The sequence below is a fragment of the Narcine bancroftii genome, chromosome 7, assembly GCF_036971445.1.
Source record: "Narcine bancroftii isolate sNarBan1 chromosome 7, sNarBan1.hap1, whole genome shotgun sequence".
NCBI classification, from domain to species: Eukaryota; Metazoa; Chordata; class Chondrichthyes; order Torpediniformes; family Narcinidae; genus Narcine; species Narcine bancroftii.
The window spans coordinates 64939328-64956281 of record NC_091475.1 but is presented as its reverse complement, the minus strand read 5'-3'; the positions used below and the strand labels follow the sequence as shown (position 1 = coordinate 64956281).

General features: G+C 39.3%; 1 protein-coding gene across 12 annotated transcripts in view; it reads right to left on the bottom strand.

Moving 5' to 3' along the window:
* lrch1 (leucine-rich repeats and calponin homology (CH) domain containing 1) overlaps positions 1–16954 on the bottom strand; it is a 415951-nt gene that overhangs the window by 313027 nt on the left and 85970 nt on the right. For 2 of the 12 annotated variants that reach the window (XM_069890277.1, XM_069890278.1), the window contains one exon: positions 6862–6938. The exons of the other annotated variants lie outside the window; for them this stretch is intronic. In XM_069890277.1, the coding sequence (XP_069746378.1) occupies positions 6862–6938 (77 nt within the window). The remainder of the gene's footprint in view (positions 1–6861; positions 6939–16954) is intronic. 12 annotated transcript variants of the gene reach the window in all.

Sequence of the window (16954 nt, the reverse complement as noted above, 5' to 3'; positions counted from 1 at the left end):
GGAGTCTGATAACATTGGGAATAAAACTGTTAGTGATGTGTGATCGCACACTTTTAAATATTTTTCCAGCTTGGCAAGAGTGTGGTCAGGGTGGGAGGAGGATTTTTCCAAGACAGTGGGATGTAGAGAAAGTTGACAGAGGGGAAGGGGTGCGCATGATGGTCTGAACTGTGTTCACAACTCTGCAATTCCTGCCAATCACATTTGACCAGGTGCTCCTAGAATTTCTCCTATTCCAGCCACAGCTTAACTAACATTTAATGAAGGTGATCTTCAACTTCCCTGCTATCATACTCTGCACCTTGATTAATGAAGGCCAGTTTCCCATGTCTTCACTCCCTGATCTCCCTTTGCCAACACCCTTGCATGGATACGTCTCCCCATTCCCTAACACTCCTAGTGTTCTGCCATTCACGTGTACACTCATTTCTCCTCCCAAAGTGCACTTACTGCAATCAAGTCCCATCTGCTTGTTATTTGTTCACATGTTTATGCTGTGTACAGTTTTGTTTTGCACTACCAATAAGTAGTAATTCTGCTATGCAGTAAAAGGAATCTCAGGGTTGTATGTGATGTCACGGATGTATTCTAACAATAAATCTGAAATCTGAATATGTCTTTCCAACTATTAATACATCCTGTAGTGTATTCGTAACTTCAGAATCATTGTGTCCTCTGTCAAACCCCAATTGTTACTATATGCAACACAAGGTCACAGCACAACCAGGCTTCACTTATGAAAGCAACCCAGCACCATCACCCTCTGAAGCAACTCATCACCACCACTATCTATTATTTGCCCTGGATTCCATGGACTTTTGGATCAGTCTCCACTGAATGCATCAACCTCACTGCCTGATCAATTCATTGATTTCAAAAAAATTCAGATGAAATTGGTCAAAGAATTGCCCCCCAACACAACACTATTATTAATCCTGCCTTTCCAAGTGTCAATCCTATTTTGTATTCTGAGGAACAGCATTAATTTCTCCATCACTGCAGAGAACGAGAAGGAAGCAGAATCACTGATATTTCAGTGTCTCCACAAGCATCTAAATTGTGGGGGTTGAACAGTGACAGCCCAAATGCTGGAAGATGGGATGAATGCAGATAACAGCATGTTCAATGTGGGCCAAATGGCCTGTTTCTGTTCTGTATGACCTGGACCTGCTCTGTAATCAGATTTGTTTTTCAGACTCATTAACTCATCCAGAGGATTTTGCTGAAACCTATGCCACTGAAGTGGCCAGCTCATCAAACAACTATCAACTTTCAAAACACACTTTATTTTCATTCATGATTGTGGTACTTGCTTGGGAATGTGTTGAAGAAGCAATGTGAACTCTGAGCTCAATCTGACATCACCCTAATATGCCAAGGGAAGTCCTCTAATCAGCTTTATAGAATATTACAGCATAATATAGGATCTTCAGCCCATGGTGTTGTGCTGATCTATGTAAGCCAACTCCAAAACAATCTAACTGTTCCTCATCTCACACCCATAACCCTTTATTTTTCTTTATATTTTTCTGTGTATAGTTTTCACTTAATTTTCTTGTAAAAATTTTTTTTCCATAAACACTAGCCGACTAGAGGACAGGTCTTACTGGAACTAGTCAGGTGGCAGACCTCTCAGTGAGAGTGACCACAACTCCCTGAGCTTAAGGACAAGGATAAAAGCAGACCCCAGGTTGCTGTGGGAAGGAAGGGAAGAGATAGCTGGGGTGTTGACAATGATCTTTGAATCCTTCTTGGCTATAGGTTGCCCACCTCTGCTGTAGAGCATCAAATTGGAGATCAATCCACAGGATCACAAGAGTAGCAGAGAAGATCATTAGAGTCTGCCTCACCCCCATCAATGGGATTTACCAGAATCGATATATAAAGTGGGCTCAAAAATCATCACAGCATCTTCCAGTTAATCCCATCAACAAAATGATAGAGGAATAACAGCGCCAAATCTACCAGGTTGAGAAACAGCATGTTCCCACAGGCAGTCAGACTGCTAAACTATTGGTGAAATGCATACAAATACTATCCATGATTCAAAATGTTTATTCAACAATAATATTTATTTTAATATTTGTAATACATACTATGCATATGTATTGTTTGTCTGCATGTGTGTTATGTCTGGATGTGAGTTTCCAATATGTCGTCAGGTTGTACTTGTATAATCAGATGATAAATTAACTCGAACTTGTCCCCATTATTAGGCTGGGTCACCTTAGGAGTTATTAATTTTGGAAGCAAATCAGTGCCTTGAGAATATACAGAAGGGTGGTGAGTTTTTTTTTAACTCTGTCAAAGACCATGTCCAACATGGGCAGATGATACTGGTTGTAGGAGCCAGAATTCACCTGATCGCATTGTTGCTAGTAGTTGCGGGCACCATCAGTGTCCTGGGGTCCATTGGCTGCACACGCTCTGTTTCTGCCGGTGTGCACACACTAATCACTTCAGTTGTTGGTACATACGTGGGCGTTTCACAGGGTTTGGAGAACCATTAGCCTGCTTGCCTGTAATGGCAGGATGGGGCTCCGATATTTTCAGTTGACTGTTATCATGCACATTATCATTACCAAGTTCATGGATGTTACCACATTACAATGAGTCTTTTTGTGTTCACTAATAAACAGTGCAAAAGACATCGGGATTTCAATATTAATTTGTTCTAATGCGTCACAGTAAAGTGCCTACTTAGTCTCTATGCGGCTTTCTTCAGGATAGTAGTCGCTACATTGGTTGACCCATGACAAAGGGTACATTTCACCAGCAAAAAGATTCAAGATTCAATTTATTGTCATTGTAATAAAACAGTGTCATATACATGAAATTGCTTTTGCCTGCTGTAAGAGACAGGTTTGCCATCAGCAGAAATTGCCTGAAACGGCTCTTATAGTCAGAGAAAGAGAAGGAAAAGAGTCCCCCGCAAAGTCACCGAGTGTCCGTTCAACTGGCATTTCAACACTTAGTTGTATCTGTCACTTAGTTGCAATGACCAATTACCACAACTAAACTATTTGAACTTTTAACCTTGCTTTCAAATGCATTAATTGTCAGAGACTGGAAAATGCCAGTTTCTCAGATTTTTTAGTTCACCTTTTCATTACTAATTAACTCATCAATTTAACACATCATCAAAATCATGTAATTGGTGTAACAGCAAGACAAGAGCAATTCTCCAATGTTACAAAGGTGACCAAGTGTGTCTAACAACTAAACAGGAAGTCACCTTGGATTCCTGTTGGGAAATCCCAAGTGAAGAACTACCACCTTTAATCACAACATGCCCTTGTTAAACCACTTTAGAGTTAGCACCCAAAGGTCCTCGCAGTTGCAGACAGAGGCAATGACACTACCAGGACCAGTAACTTAAAGCATGGTTGCAGAGATCGATTTCACAAGTTCCAAGGGTGAAGGTTTTCAAAGGGACTGAGCATCGAAGGCACTAAAGCACACACCAAACCCCAGCTGTTGACAAAATTTGAACACTCTACAATTACTGGTGGGGACGAATTGGGCATTACACATTTACTGCTGCATGCTCTCAATCGGAGTCACTTAAAACTAGCTGTGAGAAATGGACACTTTACAACCACAGATAACTTGAAAATAAGGTAGTGTCTGTGGAGGGAGGGTTAACATTAGCGATTTTCATTCTCTGCAGATGTTGCCTGACCTGCTATTTCCAGCATTTAGCTTCTATTTCAGGTCTGTCCAGTGCCTGTACACTCCAAGCTACATGAGTTAACAGGAAACCACTATTGAGTTTGAACAGGGCACTGCAGAAGTGCCACTCTGGGAAATTGCAAGTGGCCACTTGCAACATATGATTTCATGAGCCATCACTTGTCAGCAAACAGTGAAAGATGCCTGCACATACAGTTCATTAAAGCTAGACATCTAAAATAGGTCAATAGAATAAGGACAGAATCTCTAGATCTGCCACAATTCTTGCTTAGATGGCAAATTCACGATCTAACAGCTGAACTACTTTTTGTAAGTGTCATTAATGATCTCCTTACTGTGGTTACAAAATAGGAAGCAAACTACATAGCTGATCAATACATCATTGGAATCATCTTTGCCTGAAACTTCAGCTTAACCTTTGTCAAAAGGGTAGGTGCCAAATTCAACTGACAATCACGCCAAAGATTGCAAAGCTTTTGATATAGTTTTTTAAAATATATATATTTAGATATTCAGCATGGTAACAGGTCCTTTCGGCCCTCAAAACTGTGCCACCCAATTAAACTCCCTATAGACAGCACTAGATCGCTGGCGCTGTAATAGTGCTGTGCTAACCGCTACGGTAACCACACTGCCCCTATCAACTAAGGACCTGTAATTGCTCATTAACTCTCCTGCAAGTATAGTTGCAGATGATAGGTTTGAAGGCACAACAGCCATCTTACTGGTCTCACTGTAGTTGATTCCCCTTACCTGTGGCTAGCCTTGGTCCTCAGTCCTGGTTTTGAGATGACAGGATATTTTGCTCATAACTTGATGAGGGCTCAAGCCCAAAACATCAGTTACGTAATTTTTATCTTTGCTACATAAAGTACACTGTCTGACTTGCTGAGTTTCTCCAGCATTGTGTTTTTACTTCAACCACGGAGTTTGCAGACTTCGGTGTTTTACTTTCAGCCGTGATAAAACAGTTGCAGAATGGTTCCACAGTCTATTAGACAGCAAAAATATTCTTTTGACAGATTCCCTGGGATTTAATTCTTATGCTCACCAGGATCGGGAGATGCAATTTGTATCTGCCATACCTCAATAGTGTCACCATGCAGATTTCCTGGATATAAACAATTTATCTTACAACAGGACCAAGATTTGGCTAATTCAATTCAAATTCTAGTCCTCTTAAATAAGCCTTCAAAGAATCCCAAACCACAAACTTATTAGCTATAGAATGTTCATTCAGGTCCATAAAAGGTTTAATCTGTTGCCTTATAAATTCACAAAAATCCTTCCTTTTTAGCAATGCTGCATTAAACCTCCATCTATAACCTATATTTTGCTCATCCTCCAGTAAAATTGACATAACTAAAGGTGAATGATCAGACGAGCCAGAGGACCCTAAAACCCAGCAGCAATAGATATTCACCAAGACAAATGGTTTCTTAAACACAAGTTGCTTTTAATTATCTTTAAACATGAAAACAGAATCAAACTTTAACTTATCTATTATTAACTTAACCCCCCATCTAAAAGCTGTAATGAGGGCGGCAGGTGGAGCCGGCTTGAAGGGGAACAATGGCGCCAAAGGGTTAGCTATTGGTGCCAAAATAAAAGGGAAAAAAAATTAGTATAAATAGAGTGGATATGTTGTATTTTTTCTGGTTTTTGTTCCAGCGAGACCACCAGTGCAAAGAAAATAAATACTTGAATTGAGGCATGCACACAGCTGTAGAAGAACCTATGTGGGCTTCCAGAGAAAGCACAAACACAGATAACAATGAATAAGACATTAAAATTCGTGAGTATTAATGTAAATGGAAATATTAAAAGAAAGCAAGCCTGGACACACCTCACAAAAGTATGGACAGATATAATGTTCATAAAGGAAACATACCTCTCAAAGTATAAACATACCAAACTAAAAAGATTATGTGAGACAAGTAATATCATCTTCATATAATTCCAAGGTGAGGGGGGCAGCCACTTTAATAAATAAAAATGTTCCAGTGCTGGTGAAGGAGGCAGCAGCGGGTCCGAATGGATGGCATGCAACAGTACACTATCAGATCTGCTCAGGGGCTTGGTCACTTAGAAACCTTTAGTCACCAAACACAGGCAATGCTATTTATACAAAGATTCTTTCTTAAAATAGCAGAGGACAAAACAATGTTTTAATTGGAGAGATTTCAATTTTTGCTTAGATCCTATATTGGAATAATCCACACAGACAGTTACAAAAAATAAGGCATCAAAAGCCATACTACCATATATGAAGGTGCCAAACCCAATAGACACTTGGAGACGGTTACACCCCCAAGCTAGAGACTACTCCTTTTACTCAAAACCCCATGATTCTTTCACCAGAATTGACTATTTCTTAATGTCGGCACAGTTGGAATGCAGAATGATTGATTCAGAGTATTTAGTCAGATTATTATTGGTCTATGCATCTTTGGTATTGACGATAATAATATTGAAAAAACAGGCAAAAATAGATGGCGACTAAATTTTATGCTGTTGAAAAGAGAAGATTTCTGTACATTTATAAGGGGAAAAAATTAACGTATTTTACAAAACTAATTGCCCAACTACTAACAACACTAAAAGCCTACCTGAGATTGTAGATAATATCATACACTAAAAATGTCAAGAAAAAACATGGTGGAAATTAATAATCAGGAAAAAGGAATATCAAAAATCTGGCTCCAAGGATAAATACCAAACTTTAATAAATAAAAAGCTTAAATACAATACAAACATACAAAATGGAAAAAGACATAATGAGATTGAAGCAAAACTATTACGAATTGGGAGAAAGAGCACATAAAGTTTTGTTTTGGCAGCTAAAAACAGAGGAAACCTCGAGGATGATGAATGCAGTTCAACTGGAGTCAGATACAATATCTCACAATCCAAAAATAATTAATGATACTTTTAAACAATTCTATACAGAATTATACAAATCAGAATCACTGCAGGATCAAATTTTCTGAATGGAATTGAACTGCCAAGATTGAGCCATGAGGACCAGATGAGGTTAGATGCCCCCCTCACTGGGGGGGGGGGAATTGAAAAATCTTTGGGTCTGTTACAAGCTAATAAGTCGCCGGGAGAGGATAGTTTCCCACCTGAGTTTTACAAAAAATTTAAAAATTTGTTAATGCCACTCACGATGGGTGTGGTAAACCAAGCAGCGGAGGCAAAGACTCTCCTGGACATCTTTTCAACACCAATAATTGTGATGCTACCTAAGAAAAATAAAGATCTGTTAAAACCTGCATCTTACAGACCCATCTCACTATTCAATACAAACTACAAGATAATAGCCAAAGCACTGGCTGAAAGATTGGGCCAATATCTCCCAAAATTAATAAATCCAGACCAAGCAAGTTTTATAAAAAAGAGACATTCTGCTGACAACTTGGGAAGATTATTGAATATAATACATTTGGCACAATCCAGAGAAGATCCCAGTGTAGCAGTATCTCTGGATATAGAAAAGATTGAAATGGTCATATCTATTTAAAGTAATGGAAAAATTTGGGCTGGGACAAACATATATTAATTGGGTAAAATCACTATATTCTAAAACACAAGCAAGGATCATAACAAATTTTGTCAGCATTCCTTTTAAGTAGGTCTAGCAGAGAGGGTTGTCCTGTCCACTGTCTCCAGGGCTGTTTGTATTATCTATTGAATTATTAGCAGAATATATTAGAAAGGACCCATACATAAAGGGATTCAAGGTGGGCCAAGCAGAACATAAAATAAATCTATTTCCAGATAATGTGCTACTATAATTGACGGAACCAGCTGAATCATTGCCCAAATTGCAGGTCACCCTAGAAGGTTATAACATAATCTCTGGATATAAGGTAAATTTGGAAAAAAGTAGGATTATGCCACTGACTGATTTGGACTATAAAAGATACAAACAGTTCAGTTCAAGTGGCAATTAAGTACTTTTGAATACCTAGGGATAACAATGGATAGAGATTTGGGAAATTTATAAAAACTCAACTATATCCCTATCCTTGAAAAGTTTGGAGACAATTTAAACAGATGGAGAAACTTGCCCATCGCTTTGATGGGCAGGGTAAACTGTATCAAAATGAAGGTGTTGCTGAAATTACAATATTTATTTCAATCTATTCCAATTTATCATCCATGAAAAAATTTTAAAATATTAAATGGCAGCATAAGAACTTTCCTGTGGAATGGTAAAGTCTCCAGGACCTCCATGGAAAAATTAACATGGGATTATAAATTGGGGGAGGGGGGCTACAATTATCTGATTTTAGGAAACATTACTTGGCAGCCCAGTCATATTTATTTGAAGAAGGTGAACCACCAAAATGAGTTAACATAGGATTACATAGTATGGGGAGGGAGAGGCGAAAGATTTCATTTACAAAACAAATACCAAATTAATAAATAAAAGAATGGATCTGGTTTGGGCTAAGATTGAATTGTTTCAGATTATTGAACAAAGAATGGATCATTTTATTTATAAATGGAATTCTTAGCTTGAACAGAATTACAATTTACCAGTGTTGAAGCATTTAATGGTTATGGAGTAAGAAGAATAATGTTATAGGTACTAAAGGTAAATTTTCAACTAAAACTCCTCTGTACAGGTACATGATCCTTTATCCGGAACCCTTGGGGGACAGTGTGTTCCAAATTTCGGATTTTTCCAGATTTTGGAAAGCCCACCTTTAATTGTGCTGTCGTATCCACCCCCACCCCCTTCCATCGCCTGGACGTCTCCTCCAACTGCGGTCCCTCAGCAGCCTCCTCTAACTGTTGTCCCTCGGCCACCCGGCCACCTCCCCCAACCGCTTTCCCTCGGCCGTCTCCCCCAACCACCGGTCCCCATTTGCCAGATTTTGGAGCTTTCCAGATTTTAGAGCTTTCCAGATTTTAGAGCTTTCCAGATTTTAGATGTCCGGATAAAGGATCGTGTACCTGTATCAGCATAAACTTTTTTTCTTTTTCAGTGAATAATCAGCTTTTGAAAATATAGGAACAAAAAGGTATTAAGTTGGTAGAGGACTGTTATGAAGCTGGGTATTTTATTTATTTTCAGAGAATGAAGGAAAAGTATGGAATTTCTTCAAATATCTTGATTACTTATTATCAGATTCGAACCTTAATTTTAGATAATTTTGGATGTATGTTAAGATTACCTAGACGATCCAGATATGAAAGTTTACTTATTGAAGGAGGTAAGAGGGGATTTATATCTGAGGTGTATGCTTTATTACAACATAAAATACATAACCCGGATATTTATAAATCTAGGCTTAGGTACGAAAAAGATTTGTCTATTTCCATTTCTCAGGATGACTGGATGTGAAGATAGTGTGACTAAATTAGTGAATGTAAGATAATAGATTGGCTCATTATAATTTTATACATTAGCTCTATTTAACATCTCAGGAGTTGAAATATGTTTATTACTTCTGATTTATGTTTAGATGCCACAAACAAGTTGGTTCTTTTTTACATTCTACTTGGTTTCGTGAGATTGTCTTGGGAAAACTTGTACCTTTCACTTTGTTCGTTTTAGATTGTATGCTTTATTTGATAAATATTTTTTAAAAAAAGAATGGATTACCCCCATCCTAAAATATCTGTTAAAAATCTGGAAGGAAATTAATGATGGTATCGGTAAAGAGATTGTAATATCATCAAAAGCACCTTTAATATGTAATGAACTGATGCCTATGAATTTAGGTAACAAAATTCTGGATATTTGGCACCAACAGAGGATCCGAACTATTGAGAAACATAGGAACATAGGAAGTAGTTACAGGAGTAGGCCAAAAATGGCCCATCGAGCCTGCTCCGCCATTCAATACGATCATGTCCGATCTAATTTATGACCTAACTCCACCTACCTGCCTTCTCCCCATATCCCCTAATTCCTCTATCATGTAAAAATTTATCTAACCGAATTTTAAATATGTTTAACGAGGCAGCCTCAGCCACTTCCCTGGCTAGAGAATTCTAAACATTCACTACTCTCTGGGAAAAACTATTTTTCCTCATCTCTGTCCTAAATCTACTCCTCCGAATCTTGAGACTGTGTCCTCTCGTTTTAGTTTCCCCGGCCAGCTCAAAAAACCTTCCTACATCTATCCCATCCATACCCTTCATAATCCTATATGTTTCTATAAGATCTCCTCTCATTCTTCTGAACTCGAGCGAATACAATCCTAGACGATTTAATCTTTCATCATAAGTCAACCCCTTCATCCCAGGGATCAACCTAGTAAACCTCTTCTGGACCGTCTCCAAAGCCAGTATATCCTTCCTCAAATATGGAGACCAAAACTGGACACAGTACTCCTTATACAGTTGCAACATTACCTTCCTACACCTGAATTCAATTCCTCTAGCGGTGAAGGCCAACATTCCATTTGCCTACTTAATAACCTGCTGCACCTGCAACCTAACTTTTTGCGATTCTTGCACAAACACTCCCAAGTCCCTCTGCGCAACAGCATGCTGTAGTTTTTCACCCTTTAAATAATATTCAGCTCTTTTATTTTTCTTGCCAAAGTGGATAACCTCACACTTACTAACATTGTACTCCATCTGCCAGACCTTTGCCCACTCATCCAGCTTAACTATATCCCTCTGCAGACTCTCCACATCCTCATTACAATTTGGTGTCATCTGCAAACTTGGCTACATCACATTTTGTCCCCTCCTCCAAGTCATCAATGCAAATGATGAATAGTTGTGGGCCTAACACCGACCCCTGCGGCACCCCACTTACCACTCTCTGCCAAGCTGAAAAACTCCCACTTATCCCGACTCTCTGCCTCCTGTCGGACAACCAATTTTCAATCCAGGCCAATACACTTCCCCGGACTCCACTTTCCTGTAACTTACTGATAAGTCTCTTGTGCGGCGTCTTATCAAACGCTTTCTGGAAATCCAAATATACAACATCAACTTGTTCCCCTCTATCCACCACACCCATTATATCCTCAAAGAATCCTAACAAGTTTGTCAAACAAGATCTTCCCTTTCTAAAACCATGCTGCGTCTGCCTGATTGAACCCTTACGTTCCAAAAGTTTCACTATTTCATCTTTAATGACGGCTTCAAGCATTTTTCCAACCACAGACGTCAAGCTAATTGGCCGATAATTTCCAGTCTTCTGCCTACATCCCTTCTTAAAAAGTGGCGTGACATTTGCTGTCTTCCAGTCTGCCGGGACCTGCCCAGAATCCAAGGAATTTTGGTATATGACCACCAATGCATCAACTATAACTTTTGCCATTTCCTTCAGAACCCTTGGATGCATATCATCAGGACCAGGTGATTTGTCTGGCTTTAGTCCCATTAGTTTCTCCATCACTACTTTCTTTGTAACAACTATTTTATCAAGGCCCTCCCCAACATTCGCATCCTTAACTCCGCACTTGGGCATACTGGACGTGTCTTCCACCATGAAGACTGAACAAAATATTTGTTTAATGCCTCGGCCATTTCCTCATTTTTTGCTACCAGTTTTCCTTTCTCATCCTCCAAGGGTCCTATGTTAACTCTGGCCACCCTCTTCTGTTTTATATATTTATAAAATTTTTTGCTTTGTTTTTATATTTTTTGCCAATTTACTTTCATAATCCTTTTTCCCATTTCTTATTACCCACTTTGTAACTCCTTGTTGTCTCTTAAAGTTTTCCCAATCTTCCAGTTTCCCATTGTTCTTTGTAGGTTTGTACACCTGCGCCTTCAATTTTATACTCTCCTTTATTTCCTTTGTTAACCACGGTTGATTTTTCCCTCCCTTGCTGCTCTTTTTCCTGACCGGAATATATTTTTGTTGAGCATTACAAAATATTTCTTTGAAAATCTTCCACTGTTCCTCAACTGTTTCATCAATTAGCCTGTGCTCCCAGTCCACTCTGCCCAATTCCTCCCTCACCCTATGGTAGTCACCCCTGTTTAAGCATAATATATTAGTTTTAGATCTAACTATTTCCCCTTCCATCTGAATGAGAAATTCAATCATACTATGATCGCTATTTCCCAGATGGTCTCTGACTATTACATCATTTACTCTACCTATCTCATTGCACAACACTAGATCCAGGAGAGCATTTTCTCTTGTGAGTTCCTTAACATGCTGCTCAAGAAAGCTATCGTGGATGCATTCTATGAAGTCCTCTTCCAGACTCCCATGACCAACTTGATTTTCCCAATCTATGTGGAAGTTAAAGTCCCCCATGACTACTGCCGTATCATTATTACATGCCTCACTTATCTCTCTATTTATTTCCTGTGCCACTAAACTATTGTTATATGGTGGGCGATAGATAACACCCACCAATAATTTTTTCCCTTTGTTATTCTTTATCTCTACCCAAATGGACTCAACATTATGCTCTTTAGATCTTATATCATTCCTCACTACTGCCTGGAGCTTATCTTTGATTAAGAGTGCAACTCCACTTCCCTTACCATCCTGTCTATCTCTTTGCACCACCTGATATCCTTGAAAGTTTAATTCCCATTTAGGGTCACCTTGTAGCCATGTTTCCATGATGGCTACCAAATCATAGGCATGGGTACCGATTTGCACCTCAAGTTCACTAACCTTATTTCTAATGCTGCGGGCATTCAGATAAAGTGCCCTTATGCTCTTTGTCCTTTTAATATCTAGTGACTTCTGTAACCTTTTCTTTTGATTTTTCTGCCCATTATTTTTCTTTGTAATTTTCTTAACACTATCATTGACTCAAAAACACACTGCACCATCTGATTTTTTACGTTCTCCTCCCAACATTATTTTTCCTATTTTATTTTTCCTGGCCATTACTTTATCTTCCCTACCCTTTTTCCTATCACTCTGGTTCCCATACTCCTGCCAAATTAGTTTAAACCTTGCCCCACTGCTAAGAATAGACACCTCATGTCCTTCAAACAAATGAAGGATAAAGATGATTTGACTAATGGAACCTTTCACTACTTTTTACAATTAAGAACCTTCCTGAGGGAAAAATGGGGCCCTACCATGACCCCACATGAAAGGAATGAGGTGGAAGGGCTACTTCGACTGGGAGGCGCTCCCAAATTTATATGCAGAATATACTTTGTACGTCAAAGGGAGTGCCCAAAGCCAGGTCTGCAAAGATCGAGGGAGAGGTGGGAGTCAGACTTGGAAATAATGATCGATGAAGGGTGTTGGTCAGATTTATGTAGGGAAAGTGTAACATGGGTGATCAATGTCAGACGAAGATTGGTGCAATATAATTTCTTAGACCAATTATATCTTACACCACAAAAATTGCATAAAAGAAAATCAGAGATATTGGAAATGTGCTTCAGGTGAGGGCTAGAAATTGGTACCTTTATACACTCCATGAGGACCTGAGTGAAGGTGAGACCCTTTTGGTTGGAATTATCTAATATGTTAACTAGGATTAAAGGAACAGACTTCCTGCTGGATCCGGAGCTGTATTTATTGGGAAAACTAGAGGACATGGGCAAAACATTAACTAAATTCTAAATTACATTTATAGATATTGTCCTGTCAATAGCAAAAAAGTGCTTTGTGATCACCTGGAAGTCCAAATCCCCCCTGCTCATCACTCGATGGACCACGGAGATGCACAATTACGTGCCCGTGGAGAAAATAACATACCATTTAAGAAATAAGTACGATACTTTTGCCAAAGTATGACTACCTTATCTACAGCACTTTGGTGCACAGCTATAACAGCAGCCCACAGTTCTAAAAAGCTAACAAAATACATAAAGACAACAGCAGTGAAGCACTTCAAAGAATGGAAGTAGATTAGAGAGACAGGCAGGATGCTGAATTTATTTTTTCTTTTTACCTTTTTTCCTGCTTGTTACTTTAGTTGTTGTTTATTCATCAAAGTTTTGGGAGAAGGGAAGGAAACATTAAGTAAGCTGACATCGTCTTTGTATCTGAAAAGTGAAGTATACTAAAAGAAAGTGTAAATAAGTCTAGATGAATTGTTTTTTCAGATGTGTTACTAGGTTTGATTTTGGAAAAATTGAAAATAAAATTCCAAAAAAAGTGTCCATATTGACTCTCAACACCAAGTGCATTCCAACATGCGCCAAACACATGTACAACAGCTAGATTCATGTTATGTGCTAAATGCAACCCCTGCAAATTCCCTACAAGTCAAATGTGGCATACAAACCACTGCCCACCCCTTCCCACACTTGATTGAAGATTTAATCCATACATAATTAGCCCAGTGTGGACTCCCATGTCCATATTTGAGATACAGTGCACAATACTGGAATACTCACTCTAGGTTGAATACCCAACCCCTTGCACAGTGTACTCACCTCCAGATACAATGCATAACACTCTGTACCAAACTTGGTGGTAAACGAGGCCATGGATAGTCACATCAATGACACTTAGTGCATCTGGAGCTCGCAATGTGGCTTCCTCTATATCAGCTAGACTGGAAGATTGTTTCATTGAGTATCTTCATTCTGTCTGCTGCAACAGCTAGGATCTTCTAGGGGCCAACTATTTTAATTCCACACACCATTCCCTCACTCACATGTCTGTCCATGACATCACACACTGTCGAATCGATGCTACCCACAAATTGGAGGAACAACTCTACAACCAGATGGCATTCATATTGACTCATGCAGTTTCTGTTAAATCCCTCCTTCGAGTCTCTAACTTTCCATCACCCCTTTTAGACCATTGACTGCTACATCACAGAAAACAAACCATTAGGCCCTTCTAGTCTGTGCTGACCACTAGTCCCATTGACCTGCTCCCATCCATAACCCTCCAGATCTCTCCTATCCACCTATCCAATTTATTCTTAAAACTCAAAATAGAGCCCAAATTCCAAATGGCTACACTCCTACCACACTAAGTGAACTTCCCCCAATGTTCCCCTAAACCTTTCCTCTTTCAACTTAAAGCTATGACCTTTCATATTTATCTAAGTGAAAAAAACCTACTCACATCCACTCTATCTATACCACTCATAATTTTGTAAACCTCTATATCATTCTTCTATGCTCCAAGGAATAAAGTCCTACCCTTTTTAATCTTTCCCTGTAACTCAACTCCTGAAGATCCAGCAACATCCTAGTAAATCTTCTCTGCACTCTTTCAATCTTATTTCAACCTTCCTATCATTAGGTGCCCAGAACTGCACACAAAATTCCAAATTTGGCCTCACCAATGTCTTCAACATAACATCCCAACTTCTATACTCAAAACTTTGATTTATAAAGGCTAAGATACCAAAAGCTTTTTTTTCAAGCCTGTTCACCTGTGACGCTAACTTCAGGGAAAAATATAACTGTATTCCCAGATCTCTCTGCACTTCTCAGTGCCCTAACATTTACTGTGTTCGTCCTACCTTGGCTTGACCTTCCAAAATGCAACACCTCACACTGTTCTGCCTTAAACTCCATCTGCCATTTTTTGGCCCATTCTCCCAGTTTGTCTACTTTCCTGCAACTCCCCACCTCCTCCACTTCCTTCCCCTCTCAGAGAGCTATCTTTCTCACCCCTAATACTTCTCAGCTTTTTTCTCTTGGATTCTCCTCCTTATTAACCCTGAAGCCTTTGCTTCTCCTTCTCTGCCTTCTCGTCTCATCCTCCCCCTTCCCCACTTCTTTATTTAGGTGTCTGCCTGATTTTCAACACTGCTGAAGAAGGGCTAATGCCAAAAATGACATCTGCTTTTTACTTCTTGTGGGTACTGCTGACTTTCTCCAGCACTTCTGTGTACAACACTGAACCAAGTTCAAGTACGTTATAAGACTGTCCATATACAAGCAGATGATACAAGATTTCTCTGGAGCACAGTGCACACACATGTTCATAATAATCTCATATATACATAATAATCTCATATATACATAAAAATACAACATAAAATAAATACTGTAAAACCCCTGGTATCCAGCACCTATGAGGGTTGGTATCTTTTCTTTGGCTTGGCTTCGCGGACGAAGATTTATGGAGGGGGTAAAAAGTCCACGTCAGCTGCAGACTCGTTTGTGGCTGACAAGTCCGATGCGGGACAGGCAGACACGATTGCAGCGGTTGCAGGGGAAAATTGGTTGGTTGGGGATGGGTGTTGGGTTTTTCCTCCTTTGCCTTTTGTCAGTGAGGTAGGCTCTGCGGTCTTCTTCAAAGGAGGTTGCTGCCCGCCAAACTGTGAGGCGCCAAGATGCACGGTTTGAGGCGATATCAGCCCACTGGCGGTGGTCAATGTGGCAGGCACCAAGAGATTTCTTTAGGCAGTCCTTGTACCTTTTCTTTGGTGCACCTCTGTCACGGTGGCCAGTGGAGAGCTCGCCATATAACACGATCTTGGGAAGGCGATGGTCCTCCATTCTGGAGACGTGACCCATCCAGCGCAGCTGGATCTTCAGTAGATGCTGGTTAAGTGTATTTTCCTGTTGCTTGAGACCTATTCTTGCAATGCCAAATTAGTACATTTGCACTAAGAATAAACAGTTTAAAAAATAAAAAAAAACAAAAATACTAGGCTGCACTTACACTGAACAAACTTCACTTGCATGAATATATAAACCTTAAAGCATTTTACTTTATTTTCAGTCACATTCTTTGAAAACATTTAAGCGTCGATAAATCTGCAAGTTCTCCCTATCCACAGAGCCACTCAAAAGACGAACAATAACATTATAGATAATCAACAACCCCTCCCCAAGTTAACAGGTAAAGTAACTCTTATTAAGCAGGGATAAGGAGGAACTTGAATAGAGTCAGCTCAATGGTGAGCGGCATTGTGACAGAGTGGATGTGAGCTTTGTTGAAACAGCTGCTACAAGCAAAACACAACCAAAACTGTCTGAATATTTGCTCCCATCTTCATCAAATGTTTATGTATTTTTTACCTTTTCTTTTCTTATTTTTTGTAGGTTGCTTGAGGCTGCTAGTTGCTTGAATTCCATATACCAGGGGTTTTACTGTATGTATAAATATTTTGTAATAATTTCCTAGTTTAATTTATAAAAGTCCCAAAGTTACAGGACACCATTCACCAGTCTCTCAGCCTGTGAGAAGAAACTATTTCCAAGCTTGGCAGTCCTGATTTTGACGATTCAAGATTCAATTTATTGTCATTGCAATAAACAGTGTCATATGACATGAAATTGCTTTCGCTTGCTATAAGGCAGACAGAATTGCCATCAGCAGAAATTGCCTGAAGTGCTTTTTACAGTCAGAGAAAGAGGAGCAAAAGAGAGTCGTCGT